This window comes from Cheilinus undulatus, linkage group 7, assembly GCF_018320785.1.
Source record: "Cheilinus undulatus linkage group 7, ASM1832078v1, whole genome shotgun sequence".
NCBI classification, from domain to species: domain Eukaryota; kingdom Metazoa; phylum Chordata; class Actinopteri; order Labriformes; family Labridae; genus Cheilinus; species Cheilinus undulatus.
This window is the reverse complement of record NC_054871.1, coordinates 53,772,124-53,790,745: the sequence shown is the minus strand read 5'-3', so window position 1 is coordinate 53,790,745 and position 18,622 is coordinate 53,772,124. Positions and strand designations below refer to the sequence as shown.

The 18,622-nt window shown below is 40.8% G+C and overlaps 1 protein-coding gene across 1 annotated transcript; it reads right to left on the bottom strand.

The window, feature by feature from the left end:
• Positions 1 to 6,418: 6,418 nt before the first annotated feature.
• Positions 6,419 to 16,112, bottom strand: bloc1s2 (biogenesis of lysosomal organelles complex-1, subunit 2). The gene is made up of 5 exons (XM_041790560.1): positions 15,965 to 16,112; positions 10,801 to 10,917; positions 9,878 to 9,997; positions 8,681 to 8,785; positions 6,419 to 7,880 (listed from the first exon to the last, which is right to left on the bottom strand). The coding sequence occupies exons 1-5, from the start codon at positions 16,104 to 16,106 to the stop codon at positions 7,849 to 7,851; spliced, it is 516 nt and encodes a 171-aa protein (XP_041646494.1). The 5' UTR covers positions 16,107 to 16,112; the 3' UTR covers positions 6,419 to 7,848.
• Between the last annotated feature and the right edge of the window lie 2,510 nt (positions 16,113 to 18,622).

Sequence of the window (18,622 nt, the reverse complement as noted above, 5' to 3'; positions counted from 1 at the left end):
CCCCTCCCTACATCCCACCATTCCTCAACACTCACCCTCATCCCTACATCCCACCATCCCTCAACACTTACCCTCATCCCTACATCCAACCATCCCTCAACACTCACCCTCATACCTACATCCCAACATACCTAAACACTTACCCCCCTCCCTACATCCCACCATCCCTCAACACATACCCTCATCCCTACATCCCATCATCCCTCAACACTCACCCTCATCCCTACATCCCACCATCCCTCAACACTTTCTCTCATCCCTACATCCCACCATCCCTCAATCATCTTCCCCCACCCTACATCCCACCGTCTCCCAAAACTTACCCTTATCCTTACATCCGACCATCCCTCAACACTAACCCTCATCCCTACATCCCAGCATCCCTCAACACTTACCCTCATCCCTACATACCAGTTTCCCTCAACACTTTCCCTTTTCCCTACATCCCACCATTCCTCAACACTCACCCTCATCCCTACATCCCACCATCCCTCAACACATCCCCTCATCCCCTCATTCCTACATCCCACCATCCCTCAACACATACCCTCATCCCTACATCCCATCTTCCCTACATCCCATGATCCCTCAACACTCACCCTCATCCCTACATCCCACCATCCCTCAATCATCTTCCCCCTCCCTACATTCCACCATCCCTAAACACTTACCCTCATCCCTACATCCCTCAACACCTACCCCCTCCCTACATCCCACCATTCCTTAACACTTACCCTTATCCCTACATCCCACCATTCCTCAACTCTTACCTCAACCTAACATCCCACCATCTCCCAACACTTACCCTCATCCCTACATCCCACCATTCCCCAACACTTAACCCCACCCTACATCCCACCATTCTTTAAACACATAGCCTCATCCCTACATCCCACCATTCCCCAACACTTAACCCCACCCTACATCCCACCATTCTTTAAACACATAGCCTCATCCCTACATTCCACCATCCCTCAACACATACCCTCATCCCTACATCCCATTATCCCACAACATCCCACCATTCCTCAACACTTACCCTCATCCCTACATCCCATTATCCCTCAACATCCCACCATCCCTCAACACTTACCCTTATCCCTACATCCAACCATCCCTCAACCCTCTTCCCCCACCCTACATCCAACCATCCCCCAACACTTACCCTCATCCCTTCATCCCACCATCACACAACACCGACCCCCTCCCTCCATCCCACCATCTATCAACACTTACCTTCATCCCTACATCCCACCATTCCCCAACACATATCCTCATCCCCAGATCCCCCCATCCCTAAACACATATCCTCATCCCTAAATCCCACCATTCCCCAACCATTGCCCCCCACCCTTTATCCCACCATCCCTCAACACATACCCTTTTCCCTACATCCCACCATTCCTCAACACTTACCCTCATCCCTACATCCCACCATCCTTCAACACCTACCCCCTCCCTACATCCCACCATTCCTCAACACTCACCCTCATCCCTACATCCCACCATCCCTCAACACTTACCCTCATCCCTACATCCCACCATACCCCAACACTTGCCCCCCACCCTACATCCCATCATCCCTCAACACTCACCCTCATACCTACATCCCACCATCCCTCAACACTTACCCTCATCCCTACATCCCACCATTCCCCAACACTTACCCCCTCCCTACATCCCACCATCCCTCAACACATACCCTCATCCCTACATCCCATCATCCCTCAACACTCACCCTCATCCCTACATCCCACCATCCCTCAACACTTTCTCTCATCCCTACATCCCACCATCCCTCAATCATTATCCCCCACCCTACATCCCACCGTCTCCCAAAACTGACCCTTATCCTTACATCCAACCATCCCTCAACACTAACCCTCATCCCTACATCCCATCATCCCTCAACACTCACCCTCATACCTACATCCCACCATCCCTCAACACTTACCCTCATCCCTACATCCAACCATTCCCCAACACTTACCCCCTCCCTACATCCCACCATCCCTCAACACATACCCTCATCCCTACATCCCATCATCCCTCAACACTCACCCTCATCCCTACATCCCACCATCCCTCAACACTTTCTCTCATCCCTACATCCCACCATCCCTCAATCATCTTCCCCCACCCTACATCCCACCGTCTCCCAAAACTTACCCTTATCCTTACATCCGACCATCCCTCAACACTAACCCTCATCCCTACATCCCAGCATCCCTCAACACTTACCCTCATCCCTACATACCAGCTTCCCTCAACACTTTCCCCTTTTCCCTACATCCCACCATTCCTCAACACTCACCCTCATCCCTACATCCCACCATCCCTCAACACTTTCTCTTATCCCTACATCCCACCATCCCTCAACCGTCTTCCCCCACCCTACATCCCACCGTCTCCCAAAACTTACCCTAAACCCTTACATCAGACCATCCCTCAACACTAACCCTCATCCCTACATCCCAGCATCCCTCAACACTTACCCTCATCCCTACATACCAGCTTCCCTCAACACTTACCCTCATCCCTACATCCCACCGTCTCCCAAAACTTACCCTTATCCTTACATCCGACCATCCCTCAACACTAACCCTCATCCCTACATCCCAGCATCCCTCAACACTTATCCTCATCCCTACATCCCACCATTCTCCAACACTTACCCCCCTCCCTACATCCCACCATCCCTCAACACATACCCTCATCCCTACATCCCACCATTTCCCAACACTTGCCCCCACCCTACATCCCACCATCCCTCAACACATACCCTTTTCCCTACATCCCATCATCCCTCAACACTTACCCTCATCCCTACATCCCACCATCCCCCAACACTTACCCTCATCCCTACATCCCACCATTCCTTAAACACTCACCCTCATCCCTACATCCCACCATCCCTCAACACATCCCCTCATCCCCTCATCCCACCATCCCTCAACACATACCCTCATCCCTACATCCCATCTTCCCTACATCCCATGATCCCTCAACACTCACCCTCATCCCTACATCCCACCATCCCTCAATCATCTTCCCCCTCCCTACATTCCACCATCCCTAAACGCTTACCCTCATCCCTACATCCCTCAACACCTACCCCCTCCCTACATCCCACCATTCCTTAACACTTACCCTTATCCCTACATCCCACCATTCCTCAACTCTTACCCCAACCTAACATCCCACCATCTCCCAACACTTAACCCCACCCTACATCCCACCATTCTTTAAACACATAGCCTCATCCCTACATCCCACCATTCCCCAACACTTAACCCCACCCTACATCCCACCATTCTTTAAACACATAGCCTCATCCCTACATTCCACCATCCCTCAACACATAGCCTCATCCCTACATTCCAGTATGCCTTGACCCTTACCCCCCTTTCTACATCCCTCCACCCTTACCCCCCATCACTTCATCCTACCATCCCTTTACCCTTACCCTCACCTCTACATCCCATCATTCTACAAGCATTTCCCTTGATCCCTTTGTCCTACCATCCCTGGATCCCTTCCCTAATTCCTACATCCCATGACTCTGAACACTTTTCTTCATCCATTGATCCCACTGTCCCTTAACCCTTATCCCCCTCTCATCATTAGTATTAAATCAGTTCAAACCATTTCTCTATTTTCCTGTTCTTTTTTGGTAGGCCTCAGAGGACATTGGTCCGAATCTTTTTTAATGTCTGAGAAAGAAAGAAGAAAGATTTCACAATTCTAGTAAATTTGTTGACATTTCCCAACAAAGTAAATGTTAGCTGTGAGAAAGGACAAAGAGAAAAACAAGAGCATAAATGTGGTTTCTAAACTGTTCTGTCCTTGGTTGCTCTCATGATAGTGATGATGTTTCCCAGCTGCCTGTCTGTTTGGGGCTTACACAACGCCGAACTGTGGACGGCTCCTCTCTGCATCATCGTCATCATCGTCAGAGCTGATCTCTGGCTGTTAGAACTGATCAGAACACTCACGGCTCTCTGCTCCTCATCAAACCCATGAGTCTAATCTGGTCACATCTCTGAGAATCCTCTTAGAGGAGAGAAATGGGTGTCACTATTACCTCTCTAAGATTTAACTTGTTACTTCAGTAATGCAGTCATAACCATGTGTTTAACCTAAAAACATTCTGTAACATGGATTCTGTTTGACGCTACTAAACAAGGAGGGTAAAAACCAAAAATGAATCTGCAGAGAAGACATGTTTGACCAATGAAGAAAAGATCCATTCTTCCTCAGAGCCACCACCATATTTTCGAAACATTTAATCATGTATTTCAGTGGTTATGAACTGTACAGTATAATACTATCCCACTGGAACTGTCAGAGGGTCATATTTTCTCTCTAAAACCATGTTTAATTCGTATTCTCCCAGGTATGACACATCCCAAACAGCACAGAGAAAATAATAAACCATCGTTGGTTACTTTCTGTAAATAATAAAGTTTAATCCAGACCCAGGACTGATCCCAGGAGGGTCCACTTGTTCTTACAGGTTCTTTCCATCCAGCTGCTGTGAATAAATATCCTTTAAGGTCTTTATAAGTGAATATAATGATTCTCCCCACCCAGACATTATGACTGCAGCATGTTCACGTCCCAAACTCAACATTAGAAGGTTTCTGTCTGATTACCCTGTTTCTGCTCATTCATGCTCGGCTGGCTGCAACATCAGCTCTCTCAAAACAACCTGAAACCACTTAAGATGGATTATTACAGTTCTTTATGGCGGGGGGGATGTGGGGGGGCTTCATGGAAACATGGAGCAGGCAGACATGGAGGATCACACAGTAAATTACATAACCATAACTGACTTACAAGTCATCCTTCTTCATCTCTTGATCATTAGTAGAACATTAATACACCAACGATCTGTCCCTCGTGGACAGTCCTGCCTCCAACAGGTCCAGCTTCACCAACATTCCCTCCTTACCTGTAAAGATGATGTCGTCCCTTAACATGTACAAAACTTTTCATCAATGCATTTAGAAATAAAATATGGATGGTATTCCTTTACAGCCTTTAAACAGACCTCAGGAAGACGATCCAATCCTTTACAGCTTATTCAACACAATTCTGGCATTTAAAGATGAAGTAAGCCTTCAAAATTATAAAACATTTCATCCTTGCCTTTGAAGATGTCATGGAGATGTTATCATGTAATGCTTATAAAGCATTCCATCCTTGCCTTTATAGCTAACAGAGTTCTTCAAGGAAAGCCTTTAATGCCTTAAATAGGCTTTAGAAAGATGATGTCATCTGTTAAAGCTTATAAAACATTCCATTCTGGCGTTCAACTATGATGTCATCCTATATATGTAGTTTAATAAAAGCATTCCATCCTTGCCTTTTAAGATGAGGTCATCCGTTAAAGCTTATGGAACATTCCATCCTTGCCTTTTAAGATGAGGTCATCCGTTAAAGCTTATGGAACATTCCATCCTTGCCTTTTAAGATGATGTCATCCGCTAAAGCTTATGGAACATTCCATCCTTACCTTTTAAGATGAGGTCATCCGTTAAAGGTTATGGAACATTCCATCCTTGCCCTAAAAGTCGATGTCATTTGTTAAACCCTCTGAAACATTCCATCCTTGCTTTAAAGATGTCATTTTTAAAAGCCTGTAATAAGGTTTTAAAAAGAACTTACCCTCATTAAACATGCTGTCCTTGACTTTCCATATGATGACCTCCTTTTAAACTTATAAAACATTCCATCCTTGCCCTGTGCATGCGGCCAGTCTAAGCCCCCAGTTATCGTTCCAGTCTAACCAGTAGCCCACTAGATGTGTCATCTAAATGGTATATCAGTGTGTCCTTTAAAGCATGTTTATGACAACCTGAGGGAGAAAAGCTGTTAAAGAGGCACCGCTAGCCTCTTAGCTGGTGGCTAATGGTCCCCCACTCATTCTTATCATCATGCAGAGATACTGAGCCACAGTAGGAGAGTATCAGAGAGGATTTACGGTCTGTTGTTCGAATAAGAGGAGGGCTGCTGGTCATTTTAGGTATATTGTTTATTTTATGTCGTCACTTGGTATCTGAGTGTTATGACCTTAACCCCTCCTCCCAAAGTGCTCCTTTTGCTCCTTAATGTGAATACAGGAACTCTGGGACCCTTACCCTAAACTATTTATCCAATTATCTCAATGACAGAAAACACCCAGCTCCCATTTCTTTACTGGCGTGGTCGTAGAGAGTGTAGACACACCCACAGTCTGCAAACACAGCTATTATCAGTCTAAAACCTTAAGTTTGATTAACAGAGGCAGAGTTCGAGCTTCTCCAGGAGAAAAAGGAAGAAGTTAAAGAGGTCTAACGGCTCCACTGTGTGTGATCAGAGTCACGGAGCAGCTCTGCCCCCTGCTGGCTGGAGGAGTAACTCAGAGAAAACAAACTTTACTTCATGGTTTATTCAGAAAACATGATCCAGTTTAACTGTTAGTATCTACACACAAATAGAAAACAGGCTGAATTTATATCAAAGCTTTTTCACTGCAAACTTCTAACTCACAAAAGTGGACAAAGGAAAAATCCAGCTGACAGCACAATAAAAAAGACTGAAGAGATCCTCCAATCAGAGCGAAGTGCCAGAGATGAATCAGAGTTTTAAAGACTCTGGTTTACTGAAAGTATTGGATTAAACAGAACCGAGACAGTATGAGAATAGATCTAGGAGCACGCTTCATCTTCAGATCTAAATGTGCCGTTATATTCTACTGTGATAGGTTTATTTCATTCAGTTTAGTAGTAAATCAGTGAGCTCCACTGATCAGTCATTATTGATCTGCAGGAAAATACACAGAAATGATAAAAGAACCTTGACTGCCTGTCTGGAACCCTCACTCCTTGCCTGTTCCCCCTCTTTCCAAAAGTTGCCAACTACGGCCTACTATGTGGAAAAAACCCCAACATCCCCAGCTTCATCAAAATTACATCCTTGACTTTAAAGATGTCATCCTTTACAGTCCATGAAACATTCCATCCTTGCCGTTAAAGATGTCATCTTTACAGCTTATAAAGTCGGCCACACACTACATTAAAACTTAGAACACTACACAAAAAAGCCCCCAACATCCCTAGCTTCACTGACATTACAAAAAAGCAGACTGGCTGAATCTAAGCCCCGCCCTCACAGACTCTCACCTGTGTTTCAGGTTTGTCACTCCGTCCTGAATCATCATTGCCTGTTGCAGCCTCTAAACAGTAACTTAAACTCTTTCTGAGCATCCACACGGCTGCAGACTTTCCTGCGAGATTTTACCCAGAGTTCATAGTGACCTGGTGAGGTGGAGGATGTGCTGGTCCTTGATAAATGTAAAAAAACGTACAATAAACTGAAGCAATGATCAATAATGTCAAAGAAAAACTGACAGAGGAAAAAAAACACAGGGAAAGTTTTAATAATGAATACGTCAGAGCTGGATCCTTTCTTCTTCTGTGGTTTTACTTTGAAGAGTTATTTGTGTTTTTCTGTTGTTTTCATATTTATCGTGTTCTTTAGACTTTATTTTGGAGGGAAACACCTACAGACGCCGTAACTAAACACAAACATGAGGTGGGCTTTTACTCTCGTTATTTAATGGCTGAATCTTGTTTCCAGTGTGAGGTCCTAGCACTCATGTCTATGGACTCTCCGAGTCCAGTCCTGATACCGTTAGGGTCTGTGGGGGTTCAGAGGGTTTAGCCTGGGTGCTTCATTAGTCCTTTAGCTGGATCCTCATTCAGGCCATCTGTCTCGGTCCAGGTCATTTCCTCTTAGGGATGGTGAACAGTAAGACGTAAATACCTCTGAAAATATTCATCTTCATCCTCCTCAGCATCATCATCATCGTTTCTCCAGTTTCTTGAATCTGGCCTCTGTGGAGAGAATCAGTAAATCATGGCTCTGTTGGTAATGCCTGATGAAGAGCAGCTCTGTGTTTGGTGAAACATGAAGGGTTGAAGTGCGTGGAGCAGCAGCGCCCTCTGGTGGTTCTGTCTGCCCCGTAATAAGAGCAGATACAGCTGAGTGCCTGCTACAGTCCTACTGACCTGGAGGGTTGGAGGAGGAGGGAGTAGGTGGAACTAGGGCTGCACAGTATTGTACTGCTGCCAATATCAAATACGCCAATGTTTACAGATCAATTTTAGCTGATTCCAATACTTAAATGTTGTTCAGCCCTAAAATTGGAGTTCTTAAAAGAACCTCAAAGAGTAAAAAGTGATGCTGAATAAAGAAAAAGCCTTCGGCTGATGTAGGTCTGTTGGTCTGGATCTAAAACTCCAGATTTGGAGTAAACACCAGATACTTGTGCTCCACAGATCAGCGTTCAGAGGAGAAGGCCTTAATGCCAGTTCATCTTTACCGTGCGCCCCACGGGCAGCGAGAAGCTTTCATTCAGCCAGTCTCAGGGCACCACCAGAGGGCTAGTCAGAGCCCCCCCCCTCCATGCCAGCTCTCCCCACCCACCACCCACAGCTCTAACAATGACTTCCATCACCACTGTGAACGGTGGAGGGAAATAGTGCTCCCTGTTATTTGGCCTGTTTCCGGTCCCTGCCAACCAGGACTGAAATGTGAGGTACTAGTACACATCCTGATGTCACTAAGCTAACCCCCCTGGTACTCTAAGATAGTCAAATGCCCCCTAAATGAGGCTGTCAGCTGATTTTCTCACCCAGTTTCTTGGAGTAAGCATCGAGTTTGTAGGCGGCCTGTTCCAGTGATGAAACCTGCTCCTCAATCTGGTTGATCTGATCCAGGTACGGCTGCAGACTAGCGTCTGAAACACAAACAGGAGCAGGTGTTAACGTCAGGTCTTAATCTCTCACTCTGTGGGTGGGGCTTACACATTTTAAACCAATCAGAAGTGTCACAAACATGCCGACTATGATGATTCAGCTGGATTTTCATCAAAGCTTTCCCAGTTTTACCAGTATCTCCAGTATTACTGCCAGCTGCTTATTGGATGTATCAAGAGGAGAACAACATGGACTGGCTCTCCTTCAGATAGGACTTAAGGTATGCATCTCAGTATAGAGGTATAAAGCCTTTAACATCATCACTGTCCTCATAATCAAAGGTCAGACTGATGATGATGATGATGATGATGATGGTTTATCTCAGTACAGAGGTATAAAGCCTTTAACATCATCACTGTCCTCATAATCAAAGGTCAGACTGATGATGATGATGATGATGATGATGATGGTTTATCTCAGTATAGAGGTATAAAGCCTTTAACATCATCACTGTCCTCATAATCAAAGGTCAGACTGATGATGATGATGATGATGATGATGATGGTTTATCTCAGTACAGAGGTATAAAGCCTTTAACATCATCACTGTCCTCATAATCAAAGGTCAGACTGATGATGATGATGATGATGATGATGATGGTTTATCTCAGTATAGAGGTATAAAGCCTTTAACATCATCACTGTCCTCACAATCAAAGGTCAGACTGATGATGATGATGATGATGATGATGATGGTTTATCTCAGTATAGAGGTATAAAGCCTTTAACATCATCACTGTCCTCATAATCAAAGGTCAGACTGATGATGATGATGATGATGATGATGGTTTATCTCAGTATAGAGGTATAAAGCCTTTAACATCATCACTGTCCTCATAATCAAAGGTCAGACTGATGATGATGATGATGATGATGATGGTTTATCTCAGTATAGAGGTATAAAGCCTTTAACATCATCACTGTCCTCACAATCAAAGGTCAGACTGATGATGATGATGATGATGATGATGATGGTTTATCTCAGTATAGAGGTATAAAGCCTTTAACATCATCACTGTCCTCATAATCAAAGGTCAGACTGATGATGATGATGATGATGATGATAATACTCACACTTGTTGTTGAGGTCCTGCAGGTTCCTGCTGATGTTGATGCTAATGTCCTTCATCTCCATGTATTTCAGACTGGTCAGTTTGTTCATGTTCTCCAGCAGACGGTAATCCTCACACGTACCTGAGCAGGTAAATTACACAGAGAATAAACAACAACGAACAAACAGTGTGCTGTAAAGGCTGGAAAAAGACATCCAGATTTCCTCAGCCGGGGAGTTAGACCAACCCTCTTCAACACTTCTATCAACAAACTGGCAAAGGCATTAGAAGAAGCTGCAGCTTCTGGTATCCTCCTGTTGGATGCTGAAGAGCTCCTTTCTCCAACTACAGAGGGACTACATCAGCACCTGGATCTCCAACCCCTGGGCTCTGACAGCCAGTCTTACCAAAACCAGAATAATGATTCTCTGAAGGAGGAACCATCCCGGCTCTAAATACAGTCAGACACTAAAAACTACCCTGACCTCAGCCTCAACATCAGCACCACAGAAACTTTAATGAAGCTGTGAACCTGAGGGACAGGAGCTTTTTACTCCTTTAAAAGGAGGATCACATCAGAAATCCACAGTCTAATCTGGATCCAAATACTGGACTCAGAGATAGAGCCCACGACTCTCCATGGCTGTGAGGTCTGGTGAGTCTGTGAGACTCTGCATGAGACTCCTCTAGAGCAGGGTTAGTACTAACTGGTTCTGGACTTCATTCATAACAGATGTTAGGAACAATAAAAGTGACTAGAACGGCTGATTCTAAACTTTAGAGCTAAACGCCTGTTTGGGTAGTAGGGTTTCCTCCCATCCTACAGAAAGATTAAAACATTTTTCTCCAGTCCAGGGATCTGTCTGCTTCTCCCTGATTTCCCGCCGCCATGAAACAAATATAACCGCTGTGACATCACCGTGGCGTCTCCTGATTGGTACAGACCTGTGAGCTCTCCTTGGAGAAAGATAGCCATCTTTTCAAACATATCAGTGCAGAGCTCGTTGATATCAGGCTCCGAGGGCTCCACGGCTTCCTCAGCAGTCTCCACGCCTCCGTCACCTAAAAACAAAAAACAAAAAATAGCTTCAAAATATTCTAAATAAAACCTAAAGTTATGATAAATATCCCTGTATCCATCACCCAAAATAATGACAAAATATCTTGGAAATAAACAATACATGCACTGAAATGATTAAAATTGTCTCCATCTCCACACCTCCGTCACTTAAAAACAAACAAAAAAAAAATAGCTTCAAAATATTCTAAATAAAACCTAAAGTTATGATAAATATCCCTGTATCCATCACCCAAAATAATGACAAAACAGCTTCAAAATACTCTAAATAAAATCTAAAGTTATGATAAATATCCCTGTATCCATCACCCAAAAATAATGACAAAACAGCTTCAAAATATTCTAAATAAAACCTAAAGTTATGATAAATATCCCTGTATCCATCACCCAAAATAATGACAAAATATCTTCAAAATACTCTAAATAAAACCTAAAGTTATGATAAATATCCCTGTATCCATCACCCAAAATAATGACAAAATATTCTAAATAAAACCTAAAGTTATGATTAAATATCCCTGTATCCATCACCCAAAAATAATGACAAAAAATAGCTTCAAAATATTCTAAATAAAACCTAAAGTTATGATAAATATCCCTGTATCCATCACCCAAAATAATGACAAAACAGCTTCAAAATACTCTAAATAAAATCTAAAGTTATGATAAATATCCCTGTATCCATCACCCAAAAATAATGACAAAACAGCTTCAAAATATTCTAAATAAAACCTAAAGTTATGATAAATATCCCTGTATCCATCACCCAAAATAATGACAAAACAGCTTCAAAATATTCTAAATAAAACCTAAAGTTATGATAAATATCCCTGTATCCATCACCCAAAATAATGACAAAACAGCTTCAAAATATTCTAAATAAAACCTAAAGTTATGATAAATATCCCTGTATCCATCACCCAAAATAATGACAAAACAGCTTCAAAATATTCTAAATAAAACCTAAAGTTATGATAAATATCCCTGTATCCATCACCCAAAATAATGACAAAATATCTTGGAAATAAACAATATATGCACTGAAATGATTAAAAATGTCCCCGTCTCCACGGCTCCATCACCTGGGCAGGTGAAGAACAGAGAGGTGTGACGGTGCTGCTCCTCATTTCTCCCCACTTCTGTTCAGCTGTTTGAACAAACTCATTTTTACTGTTGTTCCTTTATATATCTGACACTTTTGTGCATAAATGCACGGTAGGTTGTTTGCAGTGATGTGATCCTGATGATGCACAAATGCCAGATGGGCAGCAGAAGGTAAAGAACAACAGAACGGTGGTTATGTAGCAAAGTTAGTCCATTACAGCTCTAGGTGGCGCTGTACGCTGCAGTTATCATGTGAGTATGTAGTCAGAGACATCTCTGCAGCTTAGCGATATCTGAACAAAAATGAGGATGAAAACAGAAGAGGAGAATGAAAACAGCTCTGATAAATCATGAAGAGGTGGGATGAGGAACACCTGATGACATAAAACAACCTGTCAAAACCATTTAAGACCAGTAATGATACCATTAAGGACCCTTACCTGAGTCACAAATCCCACTACTCCTAATCAGTCTGGAAAAATTTGGTATTGGTGCAGCCCGAAAATTTTTAATACTCATTAATCTTTGAGTTTCTGAGATTAATCTCAATTAATCATGACCTTTTAATTGCATTTTAAATGTCACTGTTATGTATTCAAAGCAGTGATTTTGTCCTTTCTCAAGGGTAACTGGCTTCCTGTTTGGATCCAGACCTGCTTTTATTTTGAAAGGTTGATCAGAAAATAAAACACGAACTTCACCAGAGAAAAGGGAACTAGCTCAGGATCTTACATGAAACGAATGAACAGGAAAAAGACAAATGTCTGCAGTCTGCTGGACTGTCCTCTGAGATTTGAAAAATAAAAAAATTAAATATTAAAGAGCAGTGGTGTACTAATTTATGTTATTATTGTCATTAGTATTATAATAATTATAGTCAGAATATTTCTACTACTACTACTATTATTATTATGATTATTATCAGTGTTATTATTATTATTATCATTATAATAGTCATAATATTTTTACTACTACTAATATTATTATTATGATTATTATCAGTGTTATTATTATTATTATCATTATAATAGTCATAATATTTTTACTACTACTAATATTATTATTATGATTATTATCAGTGTTATTATTATTATTATCATTATAATAGTCATAATATTTTTACTACTACTAATATTATTATTATGATTATTATCAGTGTTATTATTATTATTATTATTATTATATTATTATTATAATTATTATTATCAGTGTTATAATAATAATAATTATTATTATTATTATTATTGTTATTATTATTAAAGCACAGTGGTGGACTTATTGTTATTATTATTATCTCTTATTATTATCGGTGTTATTGTTATAATTATTATTGTTATTATTATTTTATTATTATTATTATTAATTTTATTATCATTAGGGAGCAATGGTGGACTTATTATTATAACTATTATTATTGTCATTATTAGCATTATTATTTTATTCTTATTTTATTACTATAATTATTATTATTTTTATTATTATTAGGGAGCAGTGGTGATTTCCTATTATCATTATAAACTTATTTTATATGACTGTATCAGCAGGGATGCACTAAAGTGGATTAACTTACAAAAGGAACAATAAAGTAGGAGAGAAAAAATATATACATGTGGATCAATTAATCGTGATTAATGTGATTAATCTGGACAGTCCCTCATAAACACAACAGCACAGAGAACAGCCCAGTCTGAATAAACCAGTCTGAGTAAACCAGTCTGAGTAAACCAGTCTGAATAAACCAGTCTGAATAAACCAGTCTGAGTAAACCAGTCTGAGTAAACCAGTCTGAATAAACCAGTCTGAATAAACCGGTCTGAGTAAACCAGTCTGAGTAAACCAGTCTGAGTAAACCAGTCTGAATAAACCAGTCTGAATAAACCAGTCTGAGTAAACCAGTCTGAGTAAACCAGTCTGAATAAACCAGTCTGAGTAAACCAGTCTGAGTAAACCAGTCTGAGTAAACCAGTCTGAGTAAACCAGTCTGAATAAACCAGTCTGAGTAAACCAGTCTGAGTAAACCAGTCTGAGTAAACCAGTCTGAGTAAACCAGTCTGAATAAACCAGTCTGAGTAAACCAGTCTGAGTAAACCAGTCTGAATAAACCAGTCTGAGTAAACCAGTCTGAGTAAACCAGTCTGAATAAACCACTCTGAGTAAACCACTCTGAGTAAACCAGTCAGAGTAAACCAGTCAGAGTAAACCAGTCTGAATAAACCAGTCTGAATAAACCAGTCTGAGTAAACCAGTCTGAGTAAACCAGTCAGAATAAACCAGTCTGAGTAAACCAGTCTGAGTAAACCAGTCTGAGTAAACCAGTCTGAGTAAACCAGTCAGAGTAAACCAGTCTGAATAAACCAGTCTGAGTAAACCAGTCAGAGTAAACCAGTCTGAGTAAACCAGTCTGAATAAACCAGTCTGAATAAACCAGTCTGAGTAAACCAGTCTGAGTAAACCAGTCTGAATAAACCAGTCTGAGTAAACCAGTCTGAATAAACCAGTCTGAGTAAACCAGTCTGAATAAACCAGTCTGAGTAAACCGGTCTGAATAGACCGGTCTGAGTAAACCGGTCTGAGTAAACCGGTCAGAATAAACCGGTCTGAGTAAACCGGTCTGAGTAAACCGGTCTGAATAAACCAGTCTGAGTAAACAAGTCTGAGTAAACCAGTCTGAATAAACCAGTCTGAATAAACCAGTCTGAATAAACCACTCTGAGTAAACAACTCTGAGTAAACCAGTCAGAGTAAACCAGTCAGAGTAAACCAGTCTGAGTAAACCAGTCTGAATAAACCAGTCTGAATAAACCAGTCTGAATAAACCAGTCTGAGTAAACCAGTCAGAATAAACCAGTCTGAATAAACCAGTCAGAATAAACCAGTCTGAGTAAACCAGTCTGAATAAACCAGTCTGAATAAACCAGTCTGAATAAACCAGTCAGAGTAAACCAGTCTGAGTAAACCAGTCTGAATAAACCAGTCTGAATAAACCAGTCTGAATAAACCAGTCTGAGTAAACCAGTCTGAGTAAATCAGTCTGAATAAACCAGTCTGAATAAACCAGTCTGAGTAAACCAGTTTGAGTAAACCAGTCTGAATAAACCAGTCAGAGTAAACCAGTCTGAGTAAACCAGTCTGAATAAACCAGTCTGAGTAAACCAGTCTGAGTAAACCAGTCTGAATAAACCAGTCAGAGTAAACCAGTCTGATTAAACCAGTCTGAAAAAAACCAGTCTGAATGAACCAGTCAGAATAAACCAGTCAGAATAAACCAGTCAGAATAAACCAGTCAGAGTAAACCAGTCTGAGTAAACCAGTCTGAATAAACCAGTCAGAATAAACCAGTCAGAATAAACCAGTCAGAGTAAACCAGTCAGAGTAAACCAGTCTGAATAAACCAGTCAGAATAAACCAGTCTGAATAAACCAGTCAGAGTAAACCAGTCTGAATAAACCAGTCTGAGTAAACCAGTTTGAGTAAACCAGTCTGAGTAAACCAGTCAGAGTAAACCAGTCTGAGTAAACCAGTCTGAATAAACCAGTCTTAGTAAACCAGTCTGAGTAAACCAGTCTGAATAAACCAGTCTGAAAAAAACCAGTCAGAGTAAACCAGTCAGAATAAACCAGTCAGAGTAAACCAGTCAGAATAAACCAGTCAGAGTAAACCAGTCAGAATAAACCAGTCAGAGTAAACCAGTCAGAGTAAACCAGTCAGAGTAAACCAGTCTCTATCAGTAATAATATTAATAAAGAGAGTATCCAGCCATCCTACAGGTTTTGATGTTACTGGACCAGTTTAATACTGGACCAGTTTATCCACGGTCACATTATCCGGCTACAGAGGCCGGGATGGCTCATTCCTATGTTAGTTTGATATCTCTGTGTGCTACGTTAGCATTAGCACGTTACGGGAGCCGTTAGGACTCATTCTTACTGTTTGATTTTTTCGGAGCCGGACTCTCCGTCCCCTCCCTCGGTCCCTCTGCCGGTCCATCGGAGCCTGCGGTCGGGTTCAGAGCCGCTGGAGCTCTGGAGATGCTCTCCATGGCTGCAGCCTCCTCTCCTGTAGCAGCCATTTTGGTTTTCTTTCTCTTCCTCTGTCAGTCACATGAGTTCAGAGAGATCATGTGACCAGCGAGCGCCTACAACCGTCGCGCGCACAGCCACGCCCTGCACGGGGAGGACGCCAGGTATGTGGATGTTGGCTGTTTTTCACCTGTCTGAGCTCCACTAAGGGGCCAAAGTTAGGTTTAAAGGGTTATTCTGTATATTTGACCAGTAAAGGGCCAAAGTTAGGTTTAAAGGGTTATTCTGTATATTTGACCAGTAAAGGACCAAAGTTAGGTTTAAAGGGTTATTCTGTATATTTGACCAGTAAAGGACCAAAGTTAGGTTTAAAGGGTTATTCTGTATATTTGACCAGTAAAGGACCAAAGTTAGGTTTAAAGGGTTATTCTGTATATTTGACCAGTAAAGGACCAAAGTTAGGTTTAAAGGGTTATTCTGTATATTTGACCAGTAAAGGGCCAAAGTTAGGTTTAAAGGGTTATTCTGTATATTTGACCAGTAAAGGACCAAAGTTAGGTTTAAAGGGTTATTCTGTATATTTGACCAGTAAAGGACCAAAGTTAGGTTTAAAGGGTTATTCTGTATATTTGACCAGTAAAGGACCAAAGTTAGGTTTAAAGGGTTATTCTGTATATTTGACCAGTAAAGGACCAAAGTTAGGTTTAAAGGGTTATTCTGTATATTTGACCAGTAAAGGACCAAAGTTAGGTTTAAAGGGTTATTCTGTATATTTGACCAGTAAAGGCCAAAGTTAGGTTTAAAGGGTTATTCTGTATATTTGACCAGTAAAGGTCCAAAGTTAGGTTTAAAGGGTTATTCTCTATATTTGACCAGTAAAGTGACAAAGTTAGGTTTAAAGGGTTATTCTGTATATTTGACCAGTAAAGGACCAAAGTTAGGTTTAAAGGGTTATTCTGTATATTTGACCAGTAAAGGACCAAAGTTAGGTTTAAAGGGTTATTCTGTATATTTGACCAGTAAAGGACCAAAGTTAGGTTTAAAGGGTTATTCTGTATATTTTAACCAGTAAAGGACCAAAGTTAGGTTTAAAGGGTTATTCTGTATATTTAACCAGTAAAGGACCAAAGTTAGGTTTAAAGGGTTATTCTGTATATTTGACCAGTAAAGGACCAAAGTTAGGTTTAAAGGGTTATTCTGTATATTTAACCAGTAAAGGACCAAAGTTAGGTTTAAAGGGTTATTCTGTATATTTAACCAGTAAAGGACCAAAGTTAGGTTTAAAGGGTTATTCTGTATATTTGACCAGTAAAGGACCAAAGTTAGGTTTAAAGGGTTATTCTGTATATTTGACCAGTAAAGGGCCAAAGTTAGGTTTAAAGGGTTATTCTGTATATTTAACCAGTAAAGGGCCAAAGTTAGGTTTAAAGGGTTATTCTGTATATTTGACCAGTAAAGGACCAAAGTTAGGTTTAAAGGGTTATTCTGTATATTTGACCAGTAAAGGGCCAAAGTTAGGTTTAAAGGGTTATTCTGTATATTTAACCAGTAAAGGACCAAAGTTAGGTTTAAAGGGTTATTCTGTATATTTAACCAGTAAAGGACCAAAGTTAGGTTTAAAGGGTTATTCTGTATATTTGACCAGTAAAGGACCAAAGTTAGGTTTAAAGGGTTATTCTGTATATTTAACCAGTAAAGGGCCAAAGTTAGGTTTAAAGGGTTATTCTGTATATTTAACCAGTAAAGGACCAAAGTTAGGTTTAAAGGGTTATTCTGTATATTTAACCAGTAAAGGACCAAAGTTAGGTTTAAAGGGTTATTCTGTATATTTAACCAGTAAAGGGCCAAAGTTAGGTTTAAAGGGTTATTCTGTATATTTAACCAGTAAAGGGCCAAAGTTAGGTTTAAAGGGTTATTCTGTATATTTAACCAGTAAAGGGCCAAAGTTAGGTTTAAAGGGTTATTCTGTATATTTGATCAGTAAAGGACCAAAGTTAGGTTTAAAGGGTTATTCTGTATATTCGATCATAACCTAAATGCTGACGGTGTATTAGTGACATTTCTCTTTTAGTTTTAGACATCTGAAGCAGCAGTGCTTTTAAAAACATAACATTAGAAAGAGATATAGATACAAAAATTAATGGTTAGATTTAAAAGTTTTTCTCTTTATTTTTCAACCCTAATTCCAAAAAAGTTGGGACGCTGTGTAAGATGTAAATAAAAACAATGACTGTCAAATCTCATAAACCCATGTTTGATTCACAATAGAACTTAACACATCAGGTGTTAAACTGAGACATTTTAACATTCATGACAATATATGCTCATTTAAATTTGATGGCAGCAACAGAACTCAAAAAAGTAGGGACAGGGCCATGACTACCACTGTGTAGCATCTCCTCGTCTTTAACAACAGTCTGTAAACGTCTGGACGTGAGGAGACCAGCTCATGGGAGAGGAATGTTGTCCCATTCTTGTCTGATGTAGGATTCTAGCTGGGTCTTCTTTGCTGGATTTTTCTTTCTCTGGTTCTCCAGTTCAGGACCCGGACACTCCTCCTGTGAAG